Genomic DNA, 24,721 nt, shown 5'->3' on the forward strand with positions numbered 1-24,721 from the left:
CTAATCTCCTGTATGTTATATATAACCGAAGATGTATTTTCGAAAACATGTTTCGTTTAAAAAAAAAATTGTTACATTAATTTTGGAGATGTTTTTATATAAGGATAAAATATCAGATGCCTGATTATATAACTGCTAATTATTATTTAAATTATTATTCAAACGATAAATTCGATAAATGGAACATTGATTCAATTTTCGTATTAGAAAGGAAGACATTTCTATTTTTTTCTTGTCATTCTTGATCTAAATTCATGAAAGCCATTATTGATTCAAATAAGAAGAAAATAATTGGCACAAATATAGCATTATTAAACAATCTCATATGTATGTGTATAAAGAATACATATAAATACTGAATATTTTATACAGGTTTTCGATTTAGCCAATATTTTATTAAAAAATATCTCTTTTCAAGTTAAATTTCGCGTTAGAGTCGAGCAAAAAAATAATACGATATATATAATTTTTTAATTTAAAATTAAATTTTACTGAACTTTATGAAAACAGAAATAAGATTTATTCTAATTTTCGATTTCAAATCGTACAAAATATTCGTAAATGGCCATAATTTTTGGGCGTTCTATATAAATAAAAGTCTTTTGTACCATGATTAATATTCGCCGTGCGTTTGTATTAATGAATGATTTACATCCATTATAAATCGCCCGTTATTTGTCATTTTCTCAACGATGGACGGTTTTTCAAAATCACCGAAACAACTCGCTGATCGTGCGCGTTCTCAATTTACAGAATCGAATAATCCGCGAATGTGTATGGATGAAAAGTGATTTATCCATAATGCACACTCGCGTTGTTCATAATCGCTCTTTATTGCATTGCTGACTAAATCGAAATTTGAACGTGCAAATATGCATAAAAAGCGCGTCGCTTTTACACACCTCGGACAGCCCCATTGAATTGCAAATGCTTCTTTTTTCCCCTGCACGTGCATTTATGTGTGCGTGTGCATGCGTGCATTTTTTTTTTAACTCTCTGTCATTTCGGCAACCCGCACGTCACTTGCGCGATAGATCGATAGAACAATCTGCCGCTGATGTCATTATGAATTTTGATGCTGCCGCGCGTTCATCGATCATCATTATTCATCCTCATTTGAATAAACTATTTATTTTCGTCGCGCGAACACTAATTAATTCTTACGTTTTTTGTTCATCATATTCTCTATACTACTTACAAGAGAACCTTGCTAACTGGAAAATTTTAATTTTGATGAAACTTCACACTCATGTGGGGAGAGAATTAATAGATATGTGTAAAATTTCATCAAAATCAGAATTTTCCAATTTGCAAAGTTCCCTTGTAAATATATCAGTTGCACATTATGCATTTAATAGAATATCGCGATTTTTTTATATAAAATTTAATAAAATTTCATATAAGTTTAATAAAATTTAATAAAATTTCCTATAAAATTTTTATGAATTAATAAAACTGAGAATGTACAAATTTTTTATTTAACACAAATATATTTTGCAAAAATTTGTCAGTACATTTTATTTTAAAATGCATCACGGTTTATTTTCGAGGAATCATTGATAAATCGAAAAATGCGTTTAACATGTTCACGAGAAATAATCTTCTATAAGCTAACTAACGGAAACCATAACCGCATCGAGGAAGCGGTTAACTCCTAAGCCCTAACAATCCTTAGTTCGTTCCGGTTCGCGAAGAAGAACGGCAGTCAAAAATAGTTTCGTTTCAGGACTTATTGTAAAAAGTAGCTGTATCGACATAATCCCATATTGAGTTAAAAAAATCGTGTTAAAGAAACAAAATAAAGAAAATTCTTTTGTTTAGCGCGAAATTGTCGCAAAAATTCCCGAGAATGCGGGCTTCAAATTTAAAGAACTGCTGTATCACTAGTCCTTTAAATCGTCACAAGAATTCCGAGTCTCGTTCCTCGAAGTAATGCCCAATACGGTTCTCGATGTTTATGTCTTTCTCGCTGGAGATGTATCTTTACTCCTTTCAACGGCACACAAAGTTGTAAGTGGCTCTTTCTCTAGTGTTCTAACTTCTGACTTACCTTCCACGAAGAGGAAGTATCCCTCGGGATTGTTCGCAAGTATCCGAAGCGCCTTAATCGTCATCTCGGCTAAAGAAGGATCGCCGGTGTCGTTCGTGTTCCGGTCGACATCGAAGTCCATGTGAGAATAGGCGAAGAGACCTGCGACGAGGAGAAAAAAGAGTAAGTTCCGGCAAATAATTGGATCGTGTTACGCGAAAACAAGTTTGCAATCGTATTAAGAAAGAAACACGAGGAGAGGTAAATAAAAAAATCAGGACATTGAGAGAGAAAATACGAGAAACGGAGAAAATCAAGATGATCTGAATTCATAAGATTCATAAGATCTCTCAACACAGGTCATTTTGACGATAATGTATTTTCTTCGCCTACGTTTCCAATCTCGCGTTTTAACGAATTATTAATCGATTGCACCGATTAATAATTCAAAAGCCGCACTAATAATTGAAAATTTCACTCCATTGACATCGATAGTTGCCATTCTATCCTGTTAATCACGTACACAAAGGGATTATCGATAGCGATCGATAGATCTGATGTAATCTCAAATTCCAAACAGTGAATATCTAATAATTACACTGATTACGACACCGTCAACAGAGTGCAATTAATATGACACGACAATCAATCGCATTAATTAAGAACGCGAATGATGAAATTAAACTCTTGCAAACCGTCGCGATGAATTCCAATCCATAATTTAGCGCGTGCACTTTTTATGCAAATTGAATTGTTAATCAAATATCATCGTTCATCGTATTTAAAGCCAAAACAGCTATCTGCGAGCGTTACTGCAATTTATTCTTGATCAAATTTCAATGCGAACAAACTACATGTTACATAATGAAAAAAGAAATCGAGATCGAATAATACATATATTATCTAGTGTAATGACATCAACACTGAAAAAATTGTATTCTCATCTTAAGAACATGCCACTTATCTTTATAATATATTCTACTAAATAGGCGCCAAGAGGATCTCTCTTAATTTAAAAGGAAAATCTTCTAAAAAGATATTCTTATTCTTATATTAAATATTCTTATATTAAATATTCTTACTAAATATTCTTAACAGGTAAGAATATATTTTCTTATTCATTAAGAATATTTATTAAGAGAACTTACAAAGTATACATTTCAAGAATACAATTTTTTCGCTGAACCACTAAAAGTCGTAAAAAATCCGTTGAAATTTACCTAAGAGACGGTTTACTTTTCGTGGGTCCACGTTCTCAAATTGCTCCTTGTTAACGACGTATTTTGCGGGGATATTTTTTCGACGATGATTCCTGGACCATTCCTCGATGAGATTTCGACCGTCCAGACGTCTGCCCTCCTTATCCGGGTCTTCGGGATCTAAAGTCACCTTCGGTACGAAATGACGTCTGCCACCACCGAGCACAACCTGTATCGATTCGGGAAGAAATAATGCGTATGTGTGTATACGTATGCGAAGAGTTTAGTTTTTAATTTAATAAAATTCGATAAAAACTCGGCGAGCAAAATTTTCTACAAAATTCGTTCGCTTCATCCGACAAGATTCTTTCGCTCTTTGAATCGAAAAATTTATCACAAACGACATATAATCATCGACCTCTGACTCCGCCTATCCGTAATACCTGAACGAGGCACGCGGAACCGACTTTAATGAGAAAGAAAGTTTCGCCCTAACTTTCCCGGGGATGCAGCGCTCCAATGAAATCGCCTGCGGAGAGTTCTTTGCTTCGTTCAAACTTTAAGGCAAGAACTTCTTTTTGCAATAACATCACGCGAGTCACTCCAAAAGGTAAAAATAGCTAATTAATCCGCACTTATAATATCTCCGCCATGTTGCATTCATTTTTTGTTTATCGTACACTAATTAGATTTAGTCTCTAGTCATTCAATATTTCATTTCAATATTTAATATATTTTTTTTCAATATTTAATTCGAGACGTGGAACGCGCATCTTTCTGCTCGAGCCGTGTAATTAATGATTGTTTAGATTTAAAACTGATGGACTCAAAAATTTCGCGAGAGAAACAGCTTCGAGTTTTAAGAAAACTTTGAAAAAAATGCAAATTTTTCTTTCAAATAAATAGTGATACGGAAGGAATAAAAATATACACGCCAAGTTCTATTCCTTCTTCATTTTGATCGATAGAAAATGATGCGGAACAAACGTAGTGTGACAAAAAGCGTGAATAAAACCGCGACACGCATATTTTACGTCTATCGATGTAGGATAGAAGGCGTAATAAAACGTGATAAAAAGGAGACAAACGAGCCGCGATAAGAATTTTATGTCCACTCGTATGCAGGAAGGAATCATAACTGTAAAAATCCCTGTTCGTCATCCGGCGCAAATGTAACGACATCGGACAGGCTTTACATCTTCGATCGTTCGCATCTTCAACTTCTTGCGAAGCTTGGAGCGACATGATATTCCTAAATATTTTATTTGTAAATTTTATTGCGGCGCTCACAAGCGGAATAAAATTTCCCCTCAAAAGAGAACTGTTTATTCTTAAATAATCCTGTCGTTCGATATTGCAGTTTATCAATCAAAATTTTTTAACTGTCATATATAAGTAAAAGATTCAAATTATAAATAATATCTATGTGTGTCGAGTTTAATATTATTTATTAATATTATTAATATGTTAATATTATTTATTAAATAATATTATTTAATATTATTTAATATGTTTGAATATATTTAAAGCGTTGAAGAATTTTATAAAATTCCCCATGAAATTTATAATACTGAGATTCGAGGCCTGCACTCAAAAGGACATAAAACAAGCAATAAGATGTAGATATCAAAATGAAATATATAACATGTATCGACTTTCCTACGCCTCTGAAATATCCGGCAAAGTTTCGCGACTGCTGCACTCAAGGAAATATAGCCATCGAATCTACATAAAGCGCAAAAAGTGCCGCCATACATTTTCGCCACACGCGACACACGTGGGGATATTATTATTACGTACGGTGATGTTACGGCCGGGCTCGTCCTCGAGCAGCTGACGCGCAATGTCTTTGCAGGGGGTACGTGCAGCAGGTGGCACCTTTCCATCGTCCTCCCAGTAACGGCTGGCTGCATGCGCATAAAGAGCCGCCGGTGTCGCGTGTGTGACCCTCGTGGTTGTAACCAGCCCCGTCGATTTGCCTACGAGCAGAGAAAAATCGAATTATTGCCTATTCATAAGTAAAACTTGTCACTTTCCTCTTCTCTTTCTCCTCCCCCTTCTCTCTCTTTCTCTTTTTCTTTGTTTCCTATGTAAAGTTCTCGGCACAACGTGCTTTCGTAAATCACTCCTTTGGATCCTCGCGAGCGTCCGACTTTATCGCGTTTAAGCGAGAACCAAGCGTGCACCAGCACATTGACGTAGAAGACAAATTTCCCCGGTAGCGACCCCCGAGGCGAATCAGTACGATTTATCCTTCATTGGGGGCGAAGTGGATTTTAGAATGTCGAACTAGTGCCGGATGTAAAGCTCGGGCGTGCGGGGATTATTGTCGGCGAAGTCGACCGATGTATATTATTCACGGGAATCTCGTCGAATCGAGAGCGAATGCACCGCATTTAACCGAGATGCGGTTGCTCGATCTCAGGTGTAAACCCTCGACGGAGATCTGAATCTTTCAAGATTCTGCGATGGTGTCTCTCAAAGAATGCTTAATGTTCCGTTGCATTTATTTCACATGCAAAGTGCTATTCAAAATACTAACGTTCTCATGAAATAATAGTTTCGCTCCAAGATAAATTCTCTTTCTCTATAGACTTGAATATTTAAATGAAATATTTGGAATTTATAAGTATTATATTTCTGAAGAAACGTAATTCTCGATGAGACTAAATTAAATTTAAATTAAGATCGAAAAGCAAAGTTAAATTCCGACAAAGCAAATATATATTTTTCATTTTTCTTTCTCAGAAATATTTGGAGATTCACAGATACTTATGTAAGATCACATACGTGATAGAAATTAATAATTAAAAATCACAGGATTTGGCTCATTCATAATTGAAGAATCGGAATGCATCTCGACTCGATTTGTGAGATCGCACTTTAATTACAGAAGCATTAATCTTGGCAGCCGTCTCGAGGATTTCGCTCAGCCTGCGAATGGGCTAAGGAATTAAGTTGGCACGCAGAGTTTACCTTGGCAATGTGTGCAACGCGCTACCGGAGGTCAGTAATTACGAGAGTAGTACTAGTGTAGATGGTTCAATACTGATCAACCAGTGTAATGATGTGTGGCCCTTGATTAAAGACGCCGAAGGATCCTTTGATCTCGATCTGTCGAATCGAAAATTATCATTGATATTGCTCATTTGATTTGTGACGTTCTTCGTCTATTTCGAAGTAAAAAAAATTAGGAAAAAATTGTTATGGAGAGAGAAAAGAAATAAAATTTTATCTTAAAGTATCATAAAATTTAATTTGATAAAATACTACGACATTGTTTGCATAAAAAATAAATTAATGTAACTTGTGACAATATTAATAGATATATAGATTTTCATACAAAAATGTTATATTATGTATTTTTCTTTTTAAAGTCGTTGAAGATTTAAGGCTCAGTTTTTTGTAGTAAAAATTTAACACAAAAAGAATCATTTTAAAGAATGGATATTTAAAATTGTACCTGCATCTCTCTTGTTTCGCAAAATTAAAACATTTTGGCACGTTGAGCTTTTAATAATGGCGAAAGGCTATCGTAGAACTTTGTTCCTTCGTTAACTTACAGTGACTTTGCTTTAAGAGGAATTTAATTTGAGGCTTAGCTATCGAGTTATCCAAAGTTTCAAATTGAAAAGTTGTGAAAACAGATGGCGTTTCGGTCGATTTTTTGCAAGAAAAGTTTTGAAAATCGGTCTTCAACTTATATTCGAAAAAATGTAAGAAACCCGAAGGATGACCTCCCTTTGGCTCGTTCCCTTAACGATGGGGCAGCGAAAAAAATTTCAATCCAAGCGATCGATCTTCTTCACGCATGTCTATAAATTTCGCCGAAGAGAAACGGAGACGTCTTACGTCAGGATCGCGAGAGGTCCGTAAATATTCCTGCGGAATCATTTGCCGGGGATCCTTTGGCGGTCCGTTTTCAATTCGTTTCTCACCCCTTTTCCGCGGGCGAAACGTCCGATTTCGTAGGTCGGGCACGACTCGAGATAATAATTCAAGGAGTTTCGGAGTTCTCGGGGTGAGAACTGGCGCAACTCTCGATTCGCCTCTCGAGATGCACGAAATGGACCGTAGTAAGTCGCGAAGACAGCCGCTACTCATCCCAAATTTACCCCTTTCGCGAGTCGAGTCCTCTCTTTAAAGTGTGAACTCCTTAACCTTTTGGATCGCGGTATCGGAAGAGGGGATGATTCGAATCTCTTGATTTAAAAGGATATAAATACTTTTATTTAATTCGATGCAGGAACGTTATATCATTATTTTATGATATTCTATTATACTCTATCTACTCGTAATCTTATTAATCATTTTGCGACGATAAATTAATAGATGACGCAATAAGTAAAGGAAAATATTTGAAAGAGAGAGACTCTGTTTTATATAAAATTATATAAAATTATATTTTTTATACCCTCATCCATCTTATAATTTATTCCCTTCCTAACGTTTATTTTACACAATTTCTCCTTTATTTTTAGAAAAAGAAAATTATTCCTCGATAGATATGATAGATAACCATACCGTTCACTTTCAACTATCCTGCAACAGCCTCCATTAATCTGCCATTATTTTTTCATCCTCATTTATTTTTAATTCGCTACTTGTTCTCGCTCGTTTAACTTTTATTTCATAATCTCGCACTTCTTATTTCACTATTCCTCGAGTGATAGATAATCCTGTCGTTCGGGTATCCTGCACAGTAACTCCGCTATTATCCCGCCATCATTTTTCCTCATCGATTTTTAATTCCCTCCTTCTTCCCGTTCGTTCCACGTCGAATTTCCATCGCGCGCCGTGTATCATCTCGCGTCGCGACGTCGCGTTGAAGAATGTGACAAACCGCCGACGCAGGGAGGGCGAAAAAGCCGCGGCCGCGCGGGAAGCCAAGGGTGTCAACGGCAAACGGCGCGCGATTAATCAGCTGGGCCATTCATCTTAATGATCGCGCCAAAGCAAGCTCGTCCTTTCATGCCACGCGTGTACACACGTACACCCACACATGCGCACCCACGCAGCGCACGTGTCAGAGAGGCGCATACATCTGCCAGGCCGCGCTGGTCGGTCTTGGCAATGTGTCAAGTATTCAAAAACACAATGCCGCTGTTTGCGGATACGGAGCCGGCCTTGTCGTGACACATTGCGCGATATTGTAAGAAAGAAACCTCGAAATCGCCCAGTCTCGACAATCAGCTGATGTCAATAATTAGCAAAAAGATTGCGAATATTTCTTTGAATATTTTCGATGCTCGAATTCGCGAGTAAAGAGCGGAAACTAGTGCGTATTCTCTTGAAAGGGAACGAAGTAGAGATATATCACATAATTAACGAGACTCTTGTCGTCTCGAATTTATAACCCTGCCAGCGTATTTCTCTCTTTATGCGTTGCAGTATTTATTATTTATTCAACGCGGGAGAGAAATTCTCACGGACATTCCGTCTCGTGTGCGCGGGAGCAAGAAATTACGTTACAACCGGATTACAAACGTGCTCGCTCGCGCATCGCTTTTTGCAGTGACCGACCATCGTAAACAACCATAAGCAATTACTAATGACTCGCAGAAACGGAGATGGGGACGTAACGTTAATTCGCCGCCATCGCCGGCAGGACCGCTCATAAACTTACGATTTCGCGGTAAAAGCAATTACAACGGCATCGCCAATAATTACCTCTGGACCCACTCCGCGATAGACCTCGGAGATGTATCGTATATAACGTTTGCAACAGTTTCAGTTTTACGACGTACGTTTCAGCGATGTAATAAAACTGACCCTCTGGTTATGGCTCTCTCGTTATACAATCGTGCGTGTTTTATCCAAACGAACGGCATTGTTTAACGACGATGGTGCTTTGTTGTCCGACGCTTGTTACGTCATGATGCTCTTCTCTAATTGCATTTTCTATTATCATCGTCGACGAGGCTTCGTCTTTGACGTAAAACGGCCTTATTGCAGGATACGCATTCCGAATATTCTGACGCGGATAGATTGATCATATAAAATGATATTAGTGTTTTCTATTAGATATAATACATATATCTAAATTATATTGAACATCACATTCTCTTCTCGTATATACAGCCATGAGAATCGATTAGTACAAGCCTTATTAATACAAACGCTAATTTGTATATTTAATCTCTCTGAAACTTATTTAAAGAAATTATTTTAATTTAAAAAAAATTAATATAAATATGTCAAATACGTCAAATTTCATATATATATGAGTATAAAATGTACCTCTTATAATTTCTAAAATAAACTTTTTAAAATGCAATAAAATTTTAAATAAACGCTCCGATTAATTTCCTAACAAAATCTTTATTTGAAATATTCCCTCATAAATATATTTAATATCAATAATTTATAAATTATAACGCGATAGATGATGATCCAACTAAGCTTTTTTTTATTTTAATTCGCGATAAGGAATATAATCATATACCTATATAAATGTTTCTATTATCAAACACCCTTTCTATAAATAAATCATTAATTAAACCTAGATTTATCTAAATTCATCAAATATAAATTATATAATAATTGTATTTTAATTGATTAATTTTATCAATGTTTCTATCTTCCTAAAATATATTAATTAATACACGATTTTCGCTCCAAGTCGTAAACGCGCAAATTTTATACCACCCGAAGCTCGAAAGCGTGAGCCATGAAACTGCGAAAGTTCGACATCTACCTCGTCCGGAATATTCTCGCATGTACGAGGCGAGTTAATAAACAGCACATGAAATCTCCCATTAGGCGAATCGCGCTAGCTTGTGCAATTAGCGCCGGTCGTAAATTAGATATCGGCTTCCGGTCAAGCACCGCGCGCCAAGAATACGATGTGCACCGCATGCGCGAATTCAATTTATACGGTGGGCATTTAATCGCGCACCCTGTTTGGGCAGTTTAATCGTTTTAACGCCCGTCCTCGGCAAATTGGATGTAGCAGATTAATTACGTTTGCTCATAATGACGAGATCGCGGGATCGTAAACATCGCGCCGCAAAATTCAGCAGAAAGTAACGACCTGATTAAAAAGATTAATCAGTATTCATCAATCTTTCTTCCCTGTTTACGACAAATATCAATGGGCGATCTTTCGCGCGTGTGTTTCAATTTTATTTCCTAATAAAAAACAAGCCTGTCGTTATTTTAATTCGCGAATCTCGCAAGAAATCAACAATATATGTATATAGCTTAAATTTGTAGCAGTATAATTTAATGAAATATATTTGAAATTCTTTCTTTCCCTCTCGCAGTTGCATAAACATTAATCCCTTACGCGGTATCAACTGTAGAGACTCACCTTGAGCCTGGGCCCAATTAATAAGCGAAGGAACGCGCGCCTCCAAACTGGAGTTACAATCCTCGAAGCGCGCCGACGAATCCAGACCAACGGTCTCGTAATTGGCTTTAACTCCACAGAGTAGTGCCGTTGCGCATGCTGACGATTCGCCAACCTGGGCATCCGTGTTGTACGTCTGAAAACAAGATAATGACGATTAATTGCGTATTTTCGCGTGATCGAATTACGACCATTTAATATGGATTTGTGACTTGAAAAAGTCTACTTTTGTGAAAAAGAAGTAAAAATTTTTCAATTAATTATATATCTTACATGTAACGCAAATTGTTCGCATTTCCTCTTTCGTCTACAGATTCTTCAGCCCATCTTTTTTCGCGAAAAAAGCTGTTACAACGTAAAGTCCATTTAAGAGTAAATACGATAAAAAATATGGCTTTGTTATCTATTTATATTCTTGGAACTCGAGTTGTAACTACTTTGAAATTTCAATAGCTTTTAACGCAGAAGCTTTCAAGAAATTTTAAAATTATATTTCGTCGTATCCATTTTTTCCATGGTTCATTGCGAATGTATTGAAATAAAAAAAGGAAAGAAGTTTATAGAAATTTCATTGTCAAAGGTCTTTCACGCGATGCTGAATTTTTCATTCAATTTCCTGGCTTAATGAGAAAACCCGATCCATAATCCTTCCGAATTCAGGCGAATTTTAGCCGCTATATCACTCGGAGAGCCGCAATTCCGTTGCTTACCCGCGGTTAATATAACCGCGGTCACGTAAATAAGGCAATACCATATATCAAGTGCCGTGACGTCGGGAACATCGAGGGAGGAATGATAAGATGCGATGTAAAGAGAAATTCTCACGTAAGTGGACATCGCTTCAATGTGTCATGACTGGCGATTTTCCTCGGGTAACAGGATGACGCGATATGGGGTTCGAAGAGTGACACCGCTAGAAACCACACGTCGCTCTAGGGTAAGCACTGCAAATGGACATTTTCCGTTTCTCGGCTCGAACCGTTCGCCTCGAACCCATTTTGCACCGGGGAAACGACAGCTGTATTCTATTACTGCTGACTATACGCGAATGAAAATCGCGAATCTTTCATTTTGCAGAAAATTAACCAAAGCGTCGACTTGATATTTTAGCATCAATTTTTATCGAGAAAAAAAAAAGAAAAATAATTTCTTGTACAACGCCAGGCGATCTTAATAATTCGCAAGATTATATCGCTCTGTGATTTTGTGATTGAAGTGTATTTTATTAACTTTTCTTTGCTTTGTTTATTACGATCGATTGTACGTCACAATAATCGACCCAGATTTGCGCTCGTAAATGGCAGATGGAACACATACTCATGCGCATAAATCTCCGTATATTATTCGAAAACAGCGCTGCTGCTAAAATCCTGCTGATATCCGATAATTTTCTTTTTCTTCGACAAGCGTGCGTTTTTATATATATCCGTCCATTTCATAGGGAGAGCCGATTGATTCGCTCAAGTATGCGTTTCTACTTCGGAACCAGACGACATTTCCCGACAACATTGGCTGGGAAACGCCGATTCCCGCTCGCGCAAGAACACCTATAAAGCACACTCGTCATTATCATACTGAAAGCCATGCATCGTCAATTCAAATATCGTTGTGGATTAACCGCAGAACACTCGGTCGATCGCTAAGTGGTAGTAAAGTAGAACGCCCGAAGCATAGGACTCGCGATTGAAGGAACAAAACATTATTGTTGATATTTGACGACAAAATTGAGAAGCAAAAGATGCATTTGTGATATCTCAAAAAATGCGAGAAAAAATTGTGTTTTTGAAATTTTAGTTTGATTTTTCCACGTCGCGCATATTCGATAATTACTACCTCAACGGTAAGAAAAAGTATACATATAATAATGGATATGATAATCATAACATTTAAAAATTCGAATGGTACGAATTAAATATTCATCGAATAGCATATGAAAAAGAAAGAAGTGGGAGAGAATGTTTTTAAAACAAATTTAAACCTTACAAATTTTAATCGATATTCGTTTCCGGACTATCATGCATTAAAAGTATTACTTTTGCATTGCAGATAATTTTAAAAAATTTGAAACGCATGTGAAATATATTTGCATTAATTAATAATACTGTATATTTAACATTATTATGTAAAATACGTACGAGAAGAGATAAATTAATTTTTATTAGTATTAAGCAAATATATACTTTTAAGTTTAAAAAGTCAGGAATAATTAGAGCCGAGCGCCGTAAATAAATACATTTAAATTGTGCAAAAATTATCTCTATAAAAATAACGTAATAATAATAAAAATAAAAAACTAAAAAGTAATAAAAAAATAATAAGAAACGCATTATTATTAAAAAGAATTTGTACACAATGTAAATACAATTCATTTACTCAATTCTTGTTAGCTTTATTCTTTCTCGATTTTTTATATTTAATACATCAGAGCCTTTCCCATCTTTTTTATCGAATCATCACTTTTATGTTAGATATTTTATGTCAAGATATTTTTCCAAATTAATTTACATTAAATATATATACGATAAACGCTAGTACGTTACATGTGATTCTTATTAAAAAGTCCATCGGCAAGCAACGTAGTAAAATTTTCATCTTGCATCACACGCATTTGCCATTCGCTATACGTGATCGGAGCGTTCACCATAATCGAGAGGCGCGGCGTCGCAAAAAGCGCCCAAGCGATATCATGCGAATATCCGAAATCCGCGCAGCGATATGCAGCGATATGCAGCGATGTCGGGCAGGGTTAAACGTTCACGATAGGCACGGAGATGCTATAGATTATCGTGCTGGCATTATCGCCGGCGACGCTTTTATCGGGCGTTTCCGCGACGGGCACGTCGATAAGATAAATTTGGAGTACGAAGCGCGCCTCCTCTTTCTCTCTCTCGACTCCGCAGGTGAGAACGAGCGGCGGCAAAACGCGGATCGTGGAATCGTTACGAGATATCCAGAGGGGACATATGGAGGCGGACATTGCAGAGTGCATCACGAAGCGGAAGCAGCTAGATGTTTCACTGCCGGACACGTCGCAGCAATGGAGCGTCCCGGACGGATGGCCGTTCAGCAAAGCAAAGTAAGCATCACCTGGTCACGTCGTGACCGATAGAAAGCTTTGAGATATCGCCAAGTGTCGGGAGATTAAACATGCTAAATGGCGCTGTCCAGAACCCACGCTTGCTTTTCCATTTCCTTTTTTGTCGCTGGAGCTAAATTCATATTTTTATATTTTACAAAATTGCGAGAATTCCTCCCGATACACATTTCGCATATTTATCTTATTCCACACCCACACACGCATATTAGTCAATTTTTTATGTCTAATAAAATATTCTGAAAGGGACAATTATACTTCTTTGCGTTCGTGATAGAGAAGTATAGTTGATAGAGAAATGTAATTGGATGATATAGATGCTTTGACATTTGTAAATTCGCTTCCCTCTATTATTGACGATTCTTTTATATGCATTTGATTTTTAAATCTAAATGCATGTCTTATTTAATTTCATTATTTATCGGAAATCAAATATTACTGTGCATTTATATAAATCTATATTTTACACGTACATATTATATAATATATTTTTAATATTTATTTTTCCAAATTTTTCTGTATTATTTTTTTATTTTCTTTCAAAGCAAAAGTATCGCTTTTTAATATGAAATTATCTCAATATTGCCTTAAGAATCTCATTTTCATCACAATTCATTGTCTCTTTTCCCATCAATATCAAACAAAGATCGCCTTTCGACAATGACCGATGTTTCAATCGAATTTATCGCGCGATAAAAGCGCATTACAAAGCGTCTTTATCTGCTCTTGATGATGTATTATTTGTTTTTCTTGTTTATCTCCTCTCGTACACCTTCTCATACACACCTAAAGCATTATTACTTATCGAGATCTCCTGGTACACATGTAAAAGTGATTCGGTGGGTCCCTAATGCGATTATTCTTGCAGCCGCATAACGCACGGTCGATGTAATTGTCGGATACCGAGGGGAGAGCGGGAGTTGCACGGGAGGAGGAGTAGATTTATATTCATAATACCTGTTGGGGGGCGGGGGAAGAGAGGTGGCTGTTAGGCGCAAAATGTTTTAGAGGCCAAAGTAAACGCCGAGTCCGCAGTATAATGCCGCTAACTCACTTCTCCCACGACGAACATTTGTCTCGTAATGGCCACCGGCTCACCACGTTTATGACTAGTTCGTAAGCGCTTAACCGTGGTTTTGTCACATCCGTTCTGTATCCCCTCCTTCCCCGGCTCTTCTCTCCTGTCCCTGGCACATTTCGAGTGCTGGCGACGACTGTGTGTGGGCGTGCGTGTGTCACCTCCTCGTATTCATCATTGTATCCATTTATGAGAGCCGCTCCATGATTCTTGCGTTTTTTACTTTACTTTTGCTTTCTCTCTTCAACCCTCCAGTTTTCAAGTTTTAATCACCTCGGTGCGTCGTGCTTTTTTTTTAAGGATTCTTAATGAAATTAATTCTACATAAATATTAGATAGACCCATGAATTTGTACGCAAGATTCTTTTCACGAGTTTTGATTACAAAGTAACTAAATTATTTTATATATAATAATTATTAGGATATTTATACATATTTATAATTTTATATAATAATACAAAATTATAAATATGTATAAATATCCTAATAATTATAATTTTTATAATTTTATATGTTTATAATTTTATATAATAATAATTTTAATATATTTATTATTATATATAATTTTATATATTTTATATATAATTTTAGATATTTCTAATTTTATATGATAATAATTATTAGGATATTTATACTTATTAATATGTAAGTGCCTTTATATGTATATTTTTTTCATGAAAAAATTCTAAAGCACACTGTCGTAAAGCTCCGTTATGCTCTTTTGCATTGAAAGCGTGGTGAGATGCAAGCTGCGCGAGGTAAAAAATTTCTGTATCATCAATCTAATGGCAATAAAGTAAAAGCGTTTCGACAAAACCCATGATAATATAACAAACTATATTTCTATATAGAACAAAGCACACATTGAAGCGATATCGCTGACGCATATTTAAGGCAGAAATCCTGCATGTGTGTACCCGTATTCATTATACGTGTGTCACTTGTCGGGAACAAAACGTCACGAGTATTGCTTTGTCATTCGGGCATGTGTCCTGACTAATGGCACACATATACAATATACGGTGTGTACAGAGCGTTTGGTAATTCTCGCTATATTCGAGAAGTGAATAGTTTCGCGTTGCAGAGTACATCGATTTGCCGGGATGAAGAGTAACTTTCCTCTCAAACAAAGAAAACTGGCCCAACAGTTGATGAATAAAAGGCAGTGTAATTTCTTCAGGTGCCGGAAAGAATATTACAGTACCTGTAATTTATTTAATCCACGTTTAATTGTGTTTCGAGCGCTCCGACGGAATTATTTTCTTCTTTCACAGAGAGTAATTACGCAAAATCATCTTACCCATACTTTCGTTCTCTCAATCGAGGATATAAATTTAATTACCAATATTATTCGTACATTTATGATTGAAGTCCAGCGATTCGGAACACCTTAAGAGCACGCGCTTAAAATCCCGCGCAAAGTTTAAAGATCCAAAGTTTACGATCCATTCGGTTAGAGGCAGTTCTGCTTCCGCATCATCTCGCATCATCTTTCATCGTTTATTTCTCGGCGCGGCCATAATCGCGGCAACTCGACCAAAGTTGGATTCGAACGCGTACGTGTGAGATTCGCGAAAAGCCGCGGGGGTTGCGGGGGTTTTTCTCTCTTGATCGTGATCCAAGTTGAAATTAAATTGACCGCGGTATGATCTCACGGCTAAACATCCGTCTGCGTAAGTGCACGTGAACGGAAAGCGGACCGAGTCGCATTTTTCTAAGGAGAGGTCCTCTTTCCCGCTTCGTTCGTTTTAAGAGAAACGTATCTGATATTTTTCCCGAATACCGACTGCAAAGAGGCAAAACGTACCAGAAACGCTCATTTCTCTCTCTCTCTTTCTTTCTTCATTTGTCCTCCTTTTTTATTTTTCTTTTCCTTTTTTCCATTGCACCGAACCATTTATCGGCGACTGTCTTCAAGACTCCAGCAGCTAGTTGCCACCTAATTACACCTACTGTATGTTGCTACTAAAATGCTAGTGATATTTATTCCGTTGCACTGTATTCATGTAGTGAGGTTCACATATTGTGAGGTTGATACGTGTGATTACGCGATACCAATTGCTTTCGTACAAAGTTAGATAGACCAGAAAAACAGATTGCCCGTTTTTGTATTTTGTCAAACGAACGCATAGTTCGAGTCCCATAATTAATCCATCACATATGAGAAAGAGGGAGAGAGAAAGAGAGGGAGGATTTGTGTCTTTTAGCTAGAATTTTTTTCCGTTTTTATGTAAAATATCCCGGCAAATTATGACGGATTCTTTCATTAATGCTATGTTGATTTTTCCTTAACGGATTTTCCGAGGCATCAAGCTCTTTAATTTGCAGCGGAATTTCAAGAAGAGGGGGAAATATTAATGTTAATATAGTAAAATTCTCTCTCGCACGGAGAGTATAAAAACATTTTCCATCGCGGAGAGAAAATAAAAGTACCTAATTAAAATCCAACCGGAACGTATAAATAAGTGTACCGAGTTCGGTCCATTTCATGTCGTGACTCCATTATGTTACTAATGACGGAGCTACGGGATTATTTGTTTCTCGTGCAAAACGCGCTTCAGTAAATTTCGTTATCCGCGCTATCTCATCGAAATCATGCCAAAACCTCTCCAAGCTTTAAACACATCAACATTTTCCAAGATACATACAGTGGAACGTCATTTCCAACGTTAATTAACGAAATCGATCGATCAAAAAGTTAAACACTTTAATACGTCTCCGGAATAACATTTTACAAACTTTCCATGATAAGACGACATGGCGGAGTGTAACGTTAGAGCCAAACTTAATTACAGCTTGCAAAAGTGTCGTAAAAGCAGAATCAATATCCTCCCTTACACTTAGTAATTAAGATCGCATCAATGAGTCGATTTCGAATAGTAACGTAATATTTTTTTTTAATATACTTTTCGCGGAAACTCTATTATTTTTAATCATCTCAACAATTTAATCCGAATGTTCGCTTAATGTGTCCTGATGATGGTTCACGCAGGCACTCGATCGATGTCCAAAAGCCCGTGGTAATCGACCTCGACCCGTTGGCTGACGAATACGACATGAACCATAAGAGAAGAGGAGTAGCGCTCATACTGAACCATGTTCACTTCGAGAGCATGAACCCGAGGCTGGGCTCCGTAAAGGATTCCCTAGATCTGAAGGCATCATTAAGCAGGCTCGGGTTCGACGTTCGGATTTACACCGATCCAACAGTCAAAGCCATAACCGCGACTTTACAGTCGAGTAAGTATTACATATACTACACTTCCTAGGATAACCCGGTCCAGTAATAACCGTAGCACTTCGTTCTGTATGATCTAACTCAGATGACAGATCAAACAGACGATGAATTGACTGTCTAACTGAAATAATGAAAGCAAAACGCTTTCGCTTAATATTTGAAAAAGAAAATAATGGAAACAAACAGATGGAAATATCATTATATTTCCATCAATTTGCAATATTGCAGACTGTAACGCAACCGTTTCGTTAGCTCTCTGTGTGCCATTGTTTCTCACCTTTTTACGATAAGCGCACTCTTTCATCTCGCCTCTCATTGTATAAAATATAAAAAAGCGATAGAGTTTTCTCAAGACAGAGAGAAAATGCGGAGTGTCTCAGAATGCCCTTTCTCACCTTTAATCGCGTAAGGAATTTATATTCAATTATTCTTTGAAAAGAAAAAGGAAGAAAAGTTGATAGAAGAGTTTATGAAAATATTTTATGCAATATTTCTCGCCGCGCGCGCAATATTTTCGTAATTAAATTTCAAAATGAAATTCCATTATAAACAAAGCCTCTTGAATATATGATGCAATATGATCTATATGATCCATTTGATAAATACATAATATTTCAATTTCGATTGCTTGATTTGACAAATGGTTGAAAATGTGTCGGGAAAAAATAAATAAAAATATATAAGCGAGAGAAATATCAGTGACAATATCCATGATATGCATCGGACACAAAACGCAATCATGGTCATGTACATACATCTAATAGCTCGCTTACAAAAGCTTCCGAAGCAAATTAATAATTAATAATTACCGATGAATTCTTTGAAGATTCTTGCGTAGGCAGGCAAGATATTGGAGGATAATAACGTGAAGGGGGGGAATGTAATGATGCGGGGGTCCCCGATGAAGAGACCTAGCAAGAAGTTATACAAACATTTTACGATGGAACGAGCTCATTAAATGTCTATTCGTCGCAGTGAACCGAGTTTCTCAACAAATAACTAACAAAGCAATCTCGTGAATACGACTGCGGCAGGTGCCGCGGAAAGTGAGGCGGAAAGCCCGATGATTACGGAACTTGGCGTTGGATAAGAAAAGTTCTTGCGCCTTCTTCGCTTCAACGCGAGACGATGCGCTCCATCAAGTCTAAAATGCCATACTCATTTGCTGCGCGCTTCACGATTGTGCACTTGTGCATTACATACGCATTCAAGCGATATCGTTCTTGCAATAAAAAGTGACAAATGATCCAAGTAGAAGATATTAATGCAGATATAATTTCGCGCGACAATAGTTTAGGAAAATATGCGAGATCTTCGACAACTTTTATGATGCAGTAGAAATACTGTGAAAGCACGAGAAAAGCTCGACTCGAAACGTTTTTATTAACGTAGATAATTGACAATTTTGAAGAATGTAAAGAGAATTTCTTCGATAATTGCATGACAATTTCGTGTATGAACTGGACTTTATTTATGGAACTTTTAACTCTTTTATTTATATCATAATAAAATGAATCTTTTTATTAAGAATTATACTTTCAAGAAATATTAAATTATTTATCCTAAATTACACAAATGTAATCAGACAAATCTCTTCGACTAAATTGGAGAAAATTGGGGAAAAATAAGAAGAGGGTAAAAGAAATGGCAATATAAAAATAGCGAATGGTGTTGTCCATCATTTCCGTTTGAAGAGAACGGATTCAAGCGGACTTTTCATCACTTTCCATCGATATGAGGGAGACAACGAAACACACCGAGGTCGGGAAAATCCCGTGTCGGATTCTTTCTCTCGCTGCTAGACTTTACACGTATTCGATTACCGAATCGAAAGTATCGAAAGAGCGTCCGTTTACTTTGGGGAACCATAGCCTGGCCGAGCGTGTTATAACTACGCTGTCACATAAATAAACCCGTTCGGCTTCGTATTTTGCGCGGCTGCCTTCCGGCCACTCTCAATGCTTTAATTTTGTCTGGCGGAGTTTCGAGTAAGCCGAGACGAGCGGGAGCTTTTCCCGGTTCCCCGAGTTCCACGCGTATCGACTGCCGAACGAGAGCTGAAACTTTTCAATCGGAGCGACCTGCGTGTTGTTGTAGTATCCGCTTTGTCTTCTATTTTTCCTTTCCTCTCTCTCTCTCTCTTTCTCCTCCATTGATCAGTTAACAATACACGTTGCACCCGCACCATTTTCCTCTTTCACGTATATATATAACCAGCGTGATTCTTACTCTTCATCCAAACTGCCAGGATATCCGATAAACGTGCCGATGCGGTCATAACGTGCAAACACAAAAAAGATCATCCACTAAATCTTAAGTACTTTTAAAAGATGTATTAAAGATTGATATTTAAATTGATATCAAATTTGGTCGCAGATGATGTTGTTAGAGATGAGAAAAACTTGGAGCTTTTATTTTTTTATTTAATAAAATAATTGTGTTTTTAATCATTAAAATAATTTTTTTATTTAGTAAAATTTAAAAAATATTTATAAAATTAAAAAATCATTATCGTCTAAAAAAAGTACGATATTTACTCTTTTATAAATTTATTACCCCTTGTTAGAAACGAAAGTAAAATAGGAAGGAAATATAAATTAATGTTTCGTATCGCAGGCATGTATTAAATTTTTTCCGCAAGGAAAATACATATCTTTCAAACTTTCTATTTAATAAAGGCTATAAAAGCGATTAATGGTCACAAAAAACCGGACACTACATTTGTTCAATTGGCTGGTTTATATCGATTGCTTTATGGTGCATTCATTTCGCCAAACTAATATTCATTCGATTGCACAAAAAGTTTTTAAAATATATTATTAGATAGAGAGAAAAAGAAAGAGAGAGAAATATAGAGGAACTATTTTAAAACACAATTTTCCTTATAAAAATTATTTTCATAAATTATCATTAAAAATCTTATTAATTATTACAAACTATAATATTAATAAATTATGAAGCTGCTTACGTAAACTTTATCCGCTTAGTAAATGAAAACTTGATAACATTCAGTAAACAGAATCACTATTATCGGATGCGTTGATTTCATTTGTATAAAATAGCCACCGCGTTTCTGTGGACCACTTCATAATTCTTGAATTTTATCGAACAACGCACAGAGTCTACTATATTTCGGACAGCGTTTAATAAAATGGAGAATAAAGCCGCGCACTCTTTCCCATATGCTGAACAATCAACAAAATCGGCGCATCCGGGCCATTCAATTGTTTGTTTTTTTTTTGTCCCAAAAATTTCTCCGTCGCTGCATGTCGAAAGCAGAGAGAAAAACAAGTTTTTCCGCGTAAAGTCGGGTTTTTCAGTGCGACAGATGTTACATCGCAAAGAGTAACGACTCACATGTGACACATGTTGTCTTAGCCCGTCGTCGCTTTGTCTTCTTCGTACACATCTCTCAATCGGAATACATACGACACACTCATATATACATATATATGTCTGATTTAAATAAATATGCAGAATTATTTCATAAGCAATTAGAAATGAAAAAATTGCACAAAAATTGTTTCGCTTAAAACGTATATGATAGGCATTTTTTGTAGGTGGAAGTAAAATATAAAACGTATAATATATTGTAATATAAAAAAATTGATTTTTAAATTTTTTTCTATATTTCCGCCTATAAAAAAATCAATTTTATTTTTTTCATAGCAATTACATCTTTTTATCCTTAATAATAGCGATTGTTAAATTCAATAATTTATTAATTAACAATTATTTGAGATAATAAAAGAGTATATTTGTGAGTTGATGAAATCTTTTTACACGTTTACGAATATGTTTAACTCAAAATAATATATATATAATTTAGTAGTTTCTGGATTTGACTTTCTATATATTTATAATTTCACTATGGATTTTGAGCTTTTTTATGTATTAACATATTTACGTTCGCTCGCCCAATTAATTAAGATTGATCAGTAGAGAAGAAATATAAATTGAATCATTATAAAAATGGCGATGTCAGTTTCGGTCGAATAGAATGCTGCTCATGAAATATATAATTTCATTATACGAATATCCATCATCTCATAAAAACTAATAATAAAAACTAATGGTAATTATGCAGATATACGGAGCTACTTCCGATTTTAATAATTTTCACATATGTTGTCAAGGTCAACACTCTGAGTAATATTATAAAGGTTTTAGCCCGCGCTCGTTGTTTATTAAAAAGTTATAGACAAAAAAAGTTTTATTAATTTCACAAATGGATGTATACACACACACATACACGCGGGGGGTGCAAGGGGGGACCTTCGGCCCCCCCCTCCCGCAACCACCCCGCCGGTAGGGGACGCATTGCGAAGAATTGAATCACAATGGATATATGCTGTAAGTTATAAAGCGAGGTCCACCTTGCCTACCGGCGGGGTGGTTGCGGGAGGGGGGCCGAAGGCTCCCCTTGCACCCCCCGCGTGTGTATGTGTGTGTGTGTACACATACATTTGTGATAATTTTTAATTGTATTAAATTGTATTAAATTCTATATAAATTTAAATTGTATTTAAAATTATGATTTTTTTATATAACAGCTAAAATAGTAGGTTTATGGGAAAAATGCATATAACCTTTTTTGTAGAGTTTTTCAACGGCTTTATTTTTTGCTTAAAATTTTTTCTCTCAAATCAATATTTTCGAAGATAAAAAGCATTAAAATTGTGAAATTCTTTTGTTAATAATTTTTAAATAAACAACGAGCGCGGGCTAAAATCTTTATAACATTATTCAGAGTGTTGACCTTGACAACATATGTGAAAATTATTGAAATCGGAAGTGGCTCCGTATATCTGCATAATTGCCAAACTAATTCCGCTTTTATCTTAGTAAAGGTAGATATTTTATATAAACTGAAAATTTCATTTTGAAGTCATTGTATTTAAATTTCCATAATATGTTCATATTTATCCTTTAATCATCGATTTTAATTAACAAGTGAGAAAACAAACGTAAATACCAATACACGTAGATGAAGATCAAAAGCTAAAATAAAATCAAATATTAAAAAAAAGCTAAACATTAAAACTTAGTAATTTATTTTATTAATAATTTATTTTTATATTTATTTCAAACATATTAGTAAAAGAATTTTATTAATTTACAATCTTCCAACCTTGAATCATTTTTAATTAATAAGTTATTGAACTTATCTCTCAATAATTCCATATATTAAGAATAAAAAAGCCATTTAAAAAAAACTTTAACCTTTTCTTCCTCTCTTCATTTAGAAAAAAAACTATTCAACAACCATATAATGTCATCTTTCAAATTACACTTCTAAAAAATAATTTTTCCATTGTTTTAATTTATATATATGTATATGTATGTATGTGAGTGTATATATATTGCAGCAAACATTTGTACGATAACACAGCACGTGAGCGTGTGCAACGATGCGTCAGCACGTACCTAAAATACTCTACGTAAAGTGTTTGCTGACACTTCCTACCGAAAGCGCGATAGCGTCCCTTGATGAGCTCGTCACGCAGCTTTGGCAGCCGCTCTAGCGAAGTGTAACTGACAGACTCCAAAGCGACAACAACTTACGCAATTCGCAACCAAAGCCTGAGGCCCTAGAGTCTTTCATGATATAATTGTCTATCTTCTTCGAAAGAATATTGCGTGTTTAATGTTAAAAAGTATTTATATCATCCCCAGTTTTCTTATCAGGAAAGTCATTGAGAAAGATCATTGCTTCTCATAGCTCAAATTATTGCTAAATTTATAAGCTAAATTCAATATATAGAGAACCTCGATACTTTTATAATCACATGTTAAAGATGTTGATATTTCAAAAACATGTTATAATAAACGTGGTATAATTATTATGGTACATCTTTTTTTATATGAAAATAGAATAATTGGATGCAACGTTGTAAAAAATAACGATAAATAATGATTTTTGTTGTGTATACGAGAGGATTGAATTTCATATACAAAAATTATTTTTATTAACTTTTTATTTATAGAGAATCCTTATTGTTTTGTTTCAAAAGTTAAATTTAAAAAATATATACATATATATAATTTCAGCATGTGATGTTTATAATACATCTGAAATTTCGAAATAAATTTATCCAGATCTCTCTTTCCTTTGAGATATAAAATATAATATAAAATAAAAATACAACAATATTTACTTTCATAAATATTCAGAAAATTTGTTTCTAAAATGTAATTTATATTTTATGATCTCTCAGTCTATATTTTACTTGAACATACCTAATAGTTTGTAAAATATTAAAATATCAAATTAATTATAATTTAAATTATTATATTTTTATGCTAGCTTATCCCTGAAATACTCTATATACTCTATAAAATACTCTATATATCATTATATTGTATCATGTAATATTATTTTCTATAATTTCCTTTTTATTGTTATTATCATTAACTGAAACTCTTACTATCGGATTTAAATCTCTTGAATCGTTTAAATCGAAAATGTACAAATATTTTGTCCTTGTTATTTAATGCAACTATTTAATTAAAATATAGGCTATGTAAATTCATTTTCATCTCACATTTCTATATCAGTCTTAATCATTTTAAATATGTGTCATTAGTTAGTTTAATGTAATCTTCTCTTTCATCCATTTTTTCTCGGGTATTTTTTTGCATCAGATAACCTCTCTTGACGAGCTCATCACGCGACTTTAGCAAATCTTGAGTAACAGCGGATGCTATTTGCATCTAAAACGCTTTAGAGTT

General features: G+C 35.4%; 2 protein-coding genes across 14 annotated transcripts in view; one reads left to right on the forward strand and one right to left on the reverse strand.

Moving 5' to 3' along the window:
* Positions 1 to 24,721, reverse strand: part of LOC145975155 (alkaline phosphatase) — a 196,406-nt gene that overhangs the window by 39,127 nt on the left and 132,558 nt on the right. For all 13 annotated transcript variants that reach the window (XM_083105419.1, XM_083105414.1, XM_083105410.1 and 10 more), the window contains 4 exons: positions 10,541 to 10,715; positions 5,029 to 5,207; positions 3,250 to 3,457; positions 2,051 to 2,191 (listed from right to left, as the gene is read on the reverse strand). In XM_083105419.1, the coding sequence (XP_082961545.1) occupies positions 2,051 to 2,191; positions 3,250 to 3,457; positions 5,029 to 5,207; positions 10,541 to 10,715 (703 nt within the window). The remainder of the gene's footprint in view (positions 1 to 2,050; positions 2,192 to 3,249; positions 3,458 to 5,028; positions 5,208 to 10,540; positions 10,716 to 24,721) is intronic.
* Positions 1,697 to 24,721, forward strand: part of LOC145975156 (caspase-1-like) — a 52,861-nt gene continuing 29,836 nt past the window's right edge. The window contains exons 1-3 of the mRNA XM_083105425.1: positions 1,697 to 2,212; positions 13,480 to 13,655; positions 17,744 to 17,991. Coding sequence (XP_082961551.1) covers positions 13,543 to 13,655; positions 17,744 to 17,991 — 361 coding nt within the window. The 5' untranslated portion in view covers positions 1,697 to 2,212; positions 13,480 to 13,542. The remainder of the gene's footprint in view (positions 2,213 to 13,479; positions 13,656 to 17,743; positions 17,992 to 24,721) is intronic.

This window comes from Camponotus vicinus, unplaced genomic scaffold, assembly GCF_025532165.1.
Source record: "Camponotus vicinus isolate PSW18456_S1 unplaced genomic scaffold, iyCamVici1.0 SCAF_7, whole genome shotgun sequence".
Classification (NCBI taxonomy): domain Eukaryota; kingdom Metazoa; phylum Arthropoda; class Insecta; order Hymenoptera; family Formicidae; genus Camponotus; species Camponotus vicinus.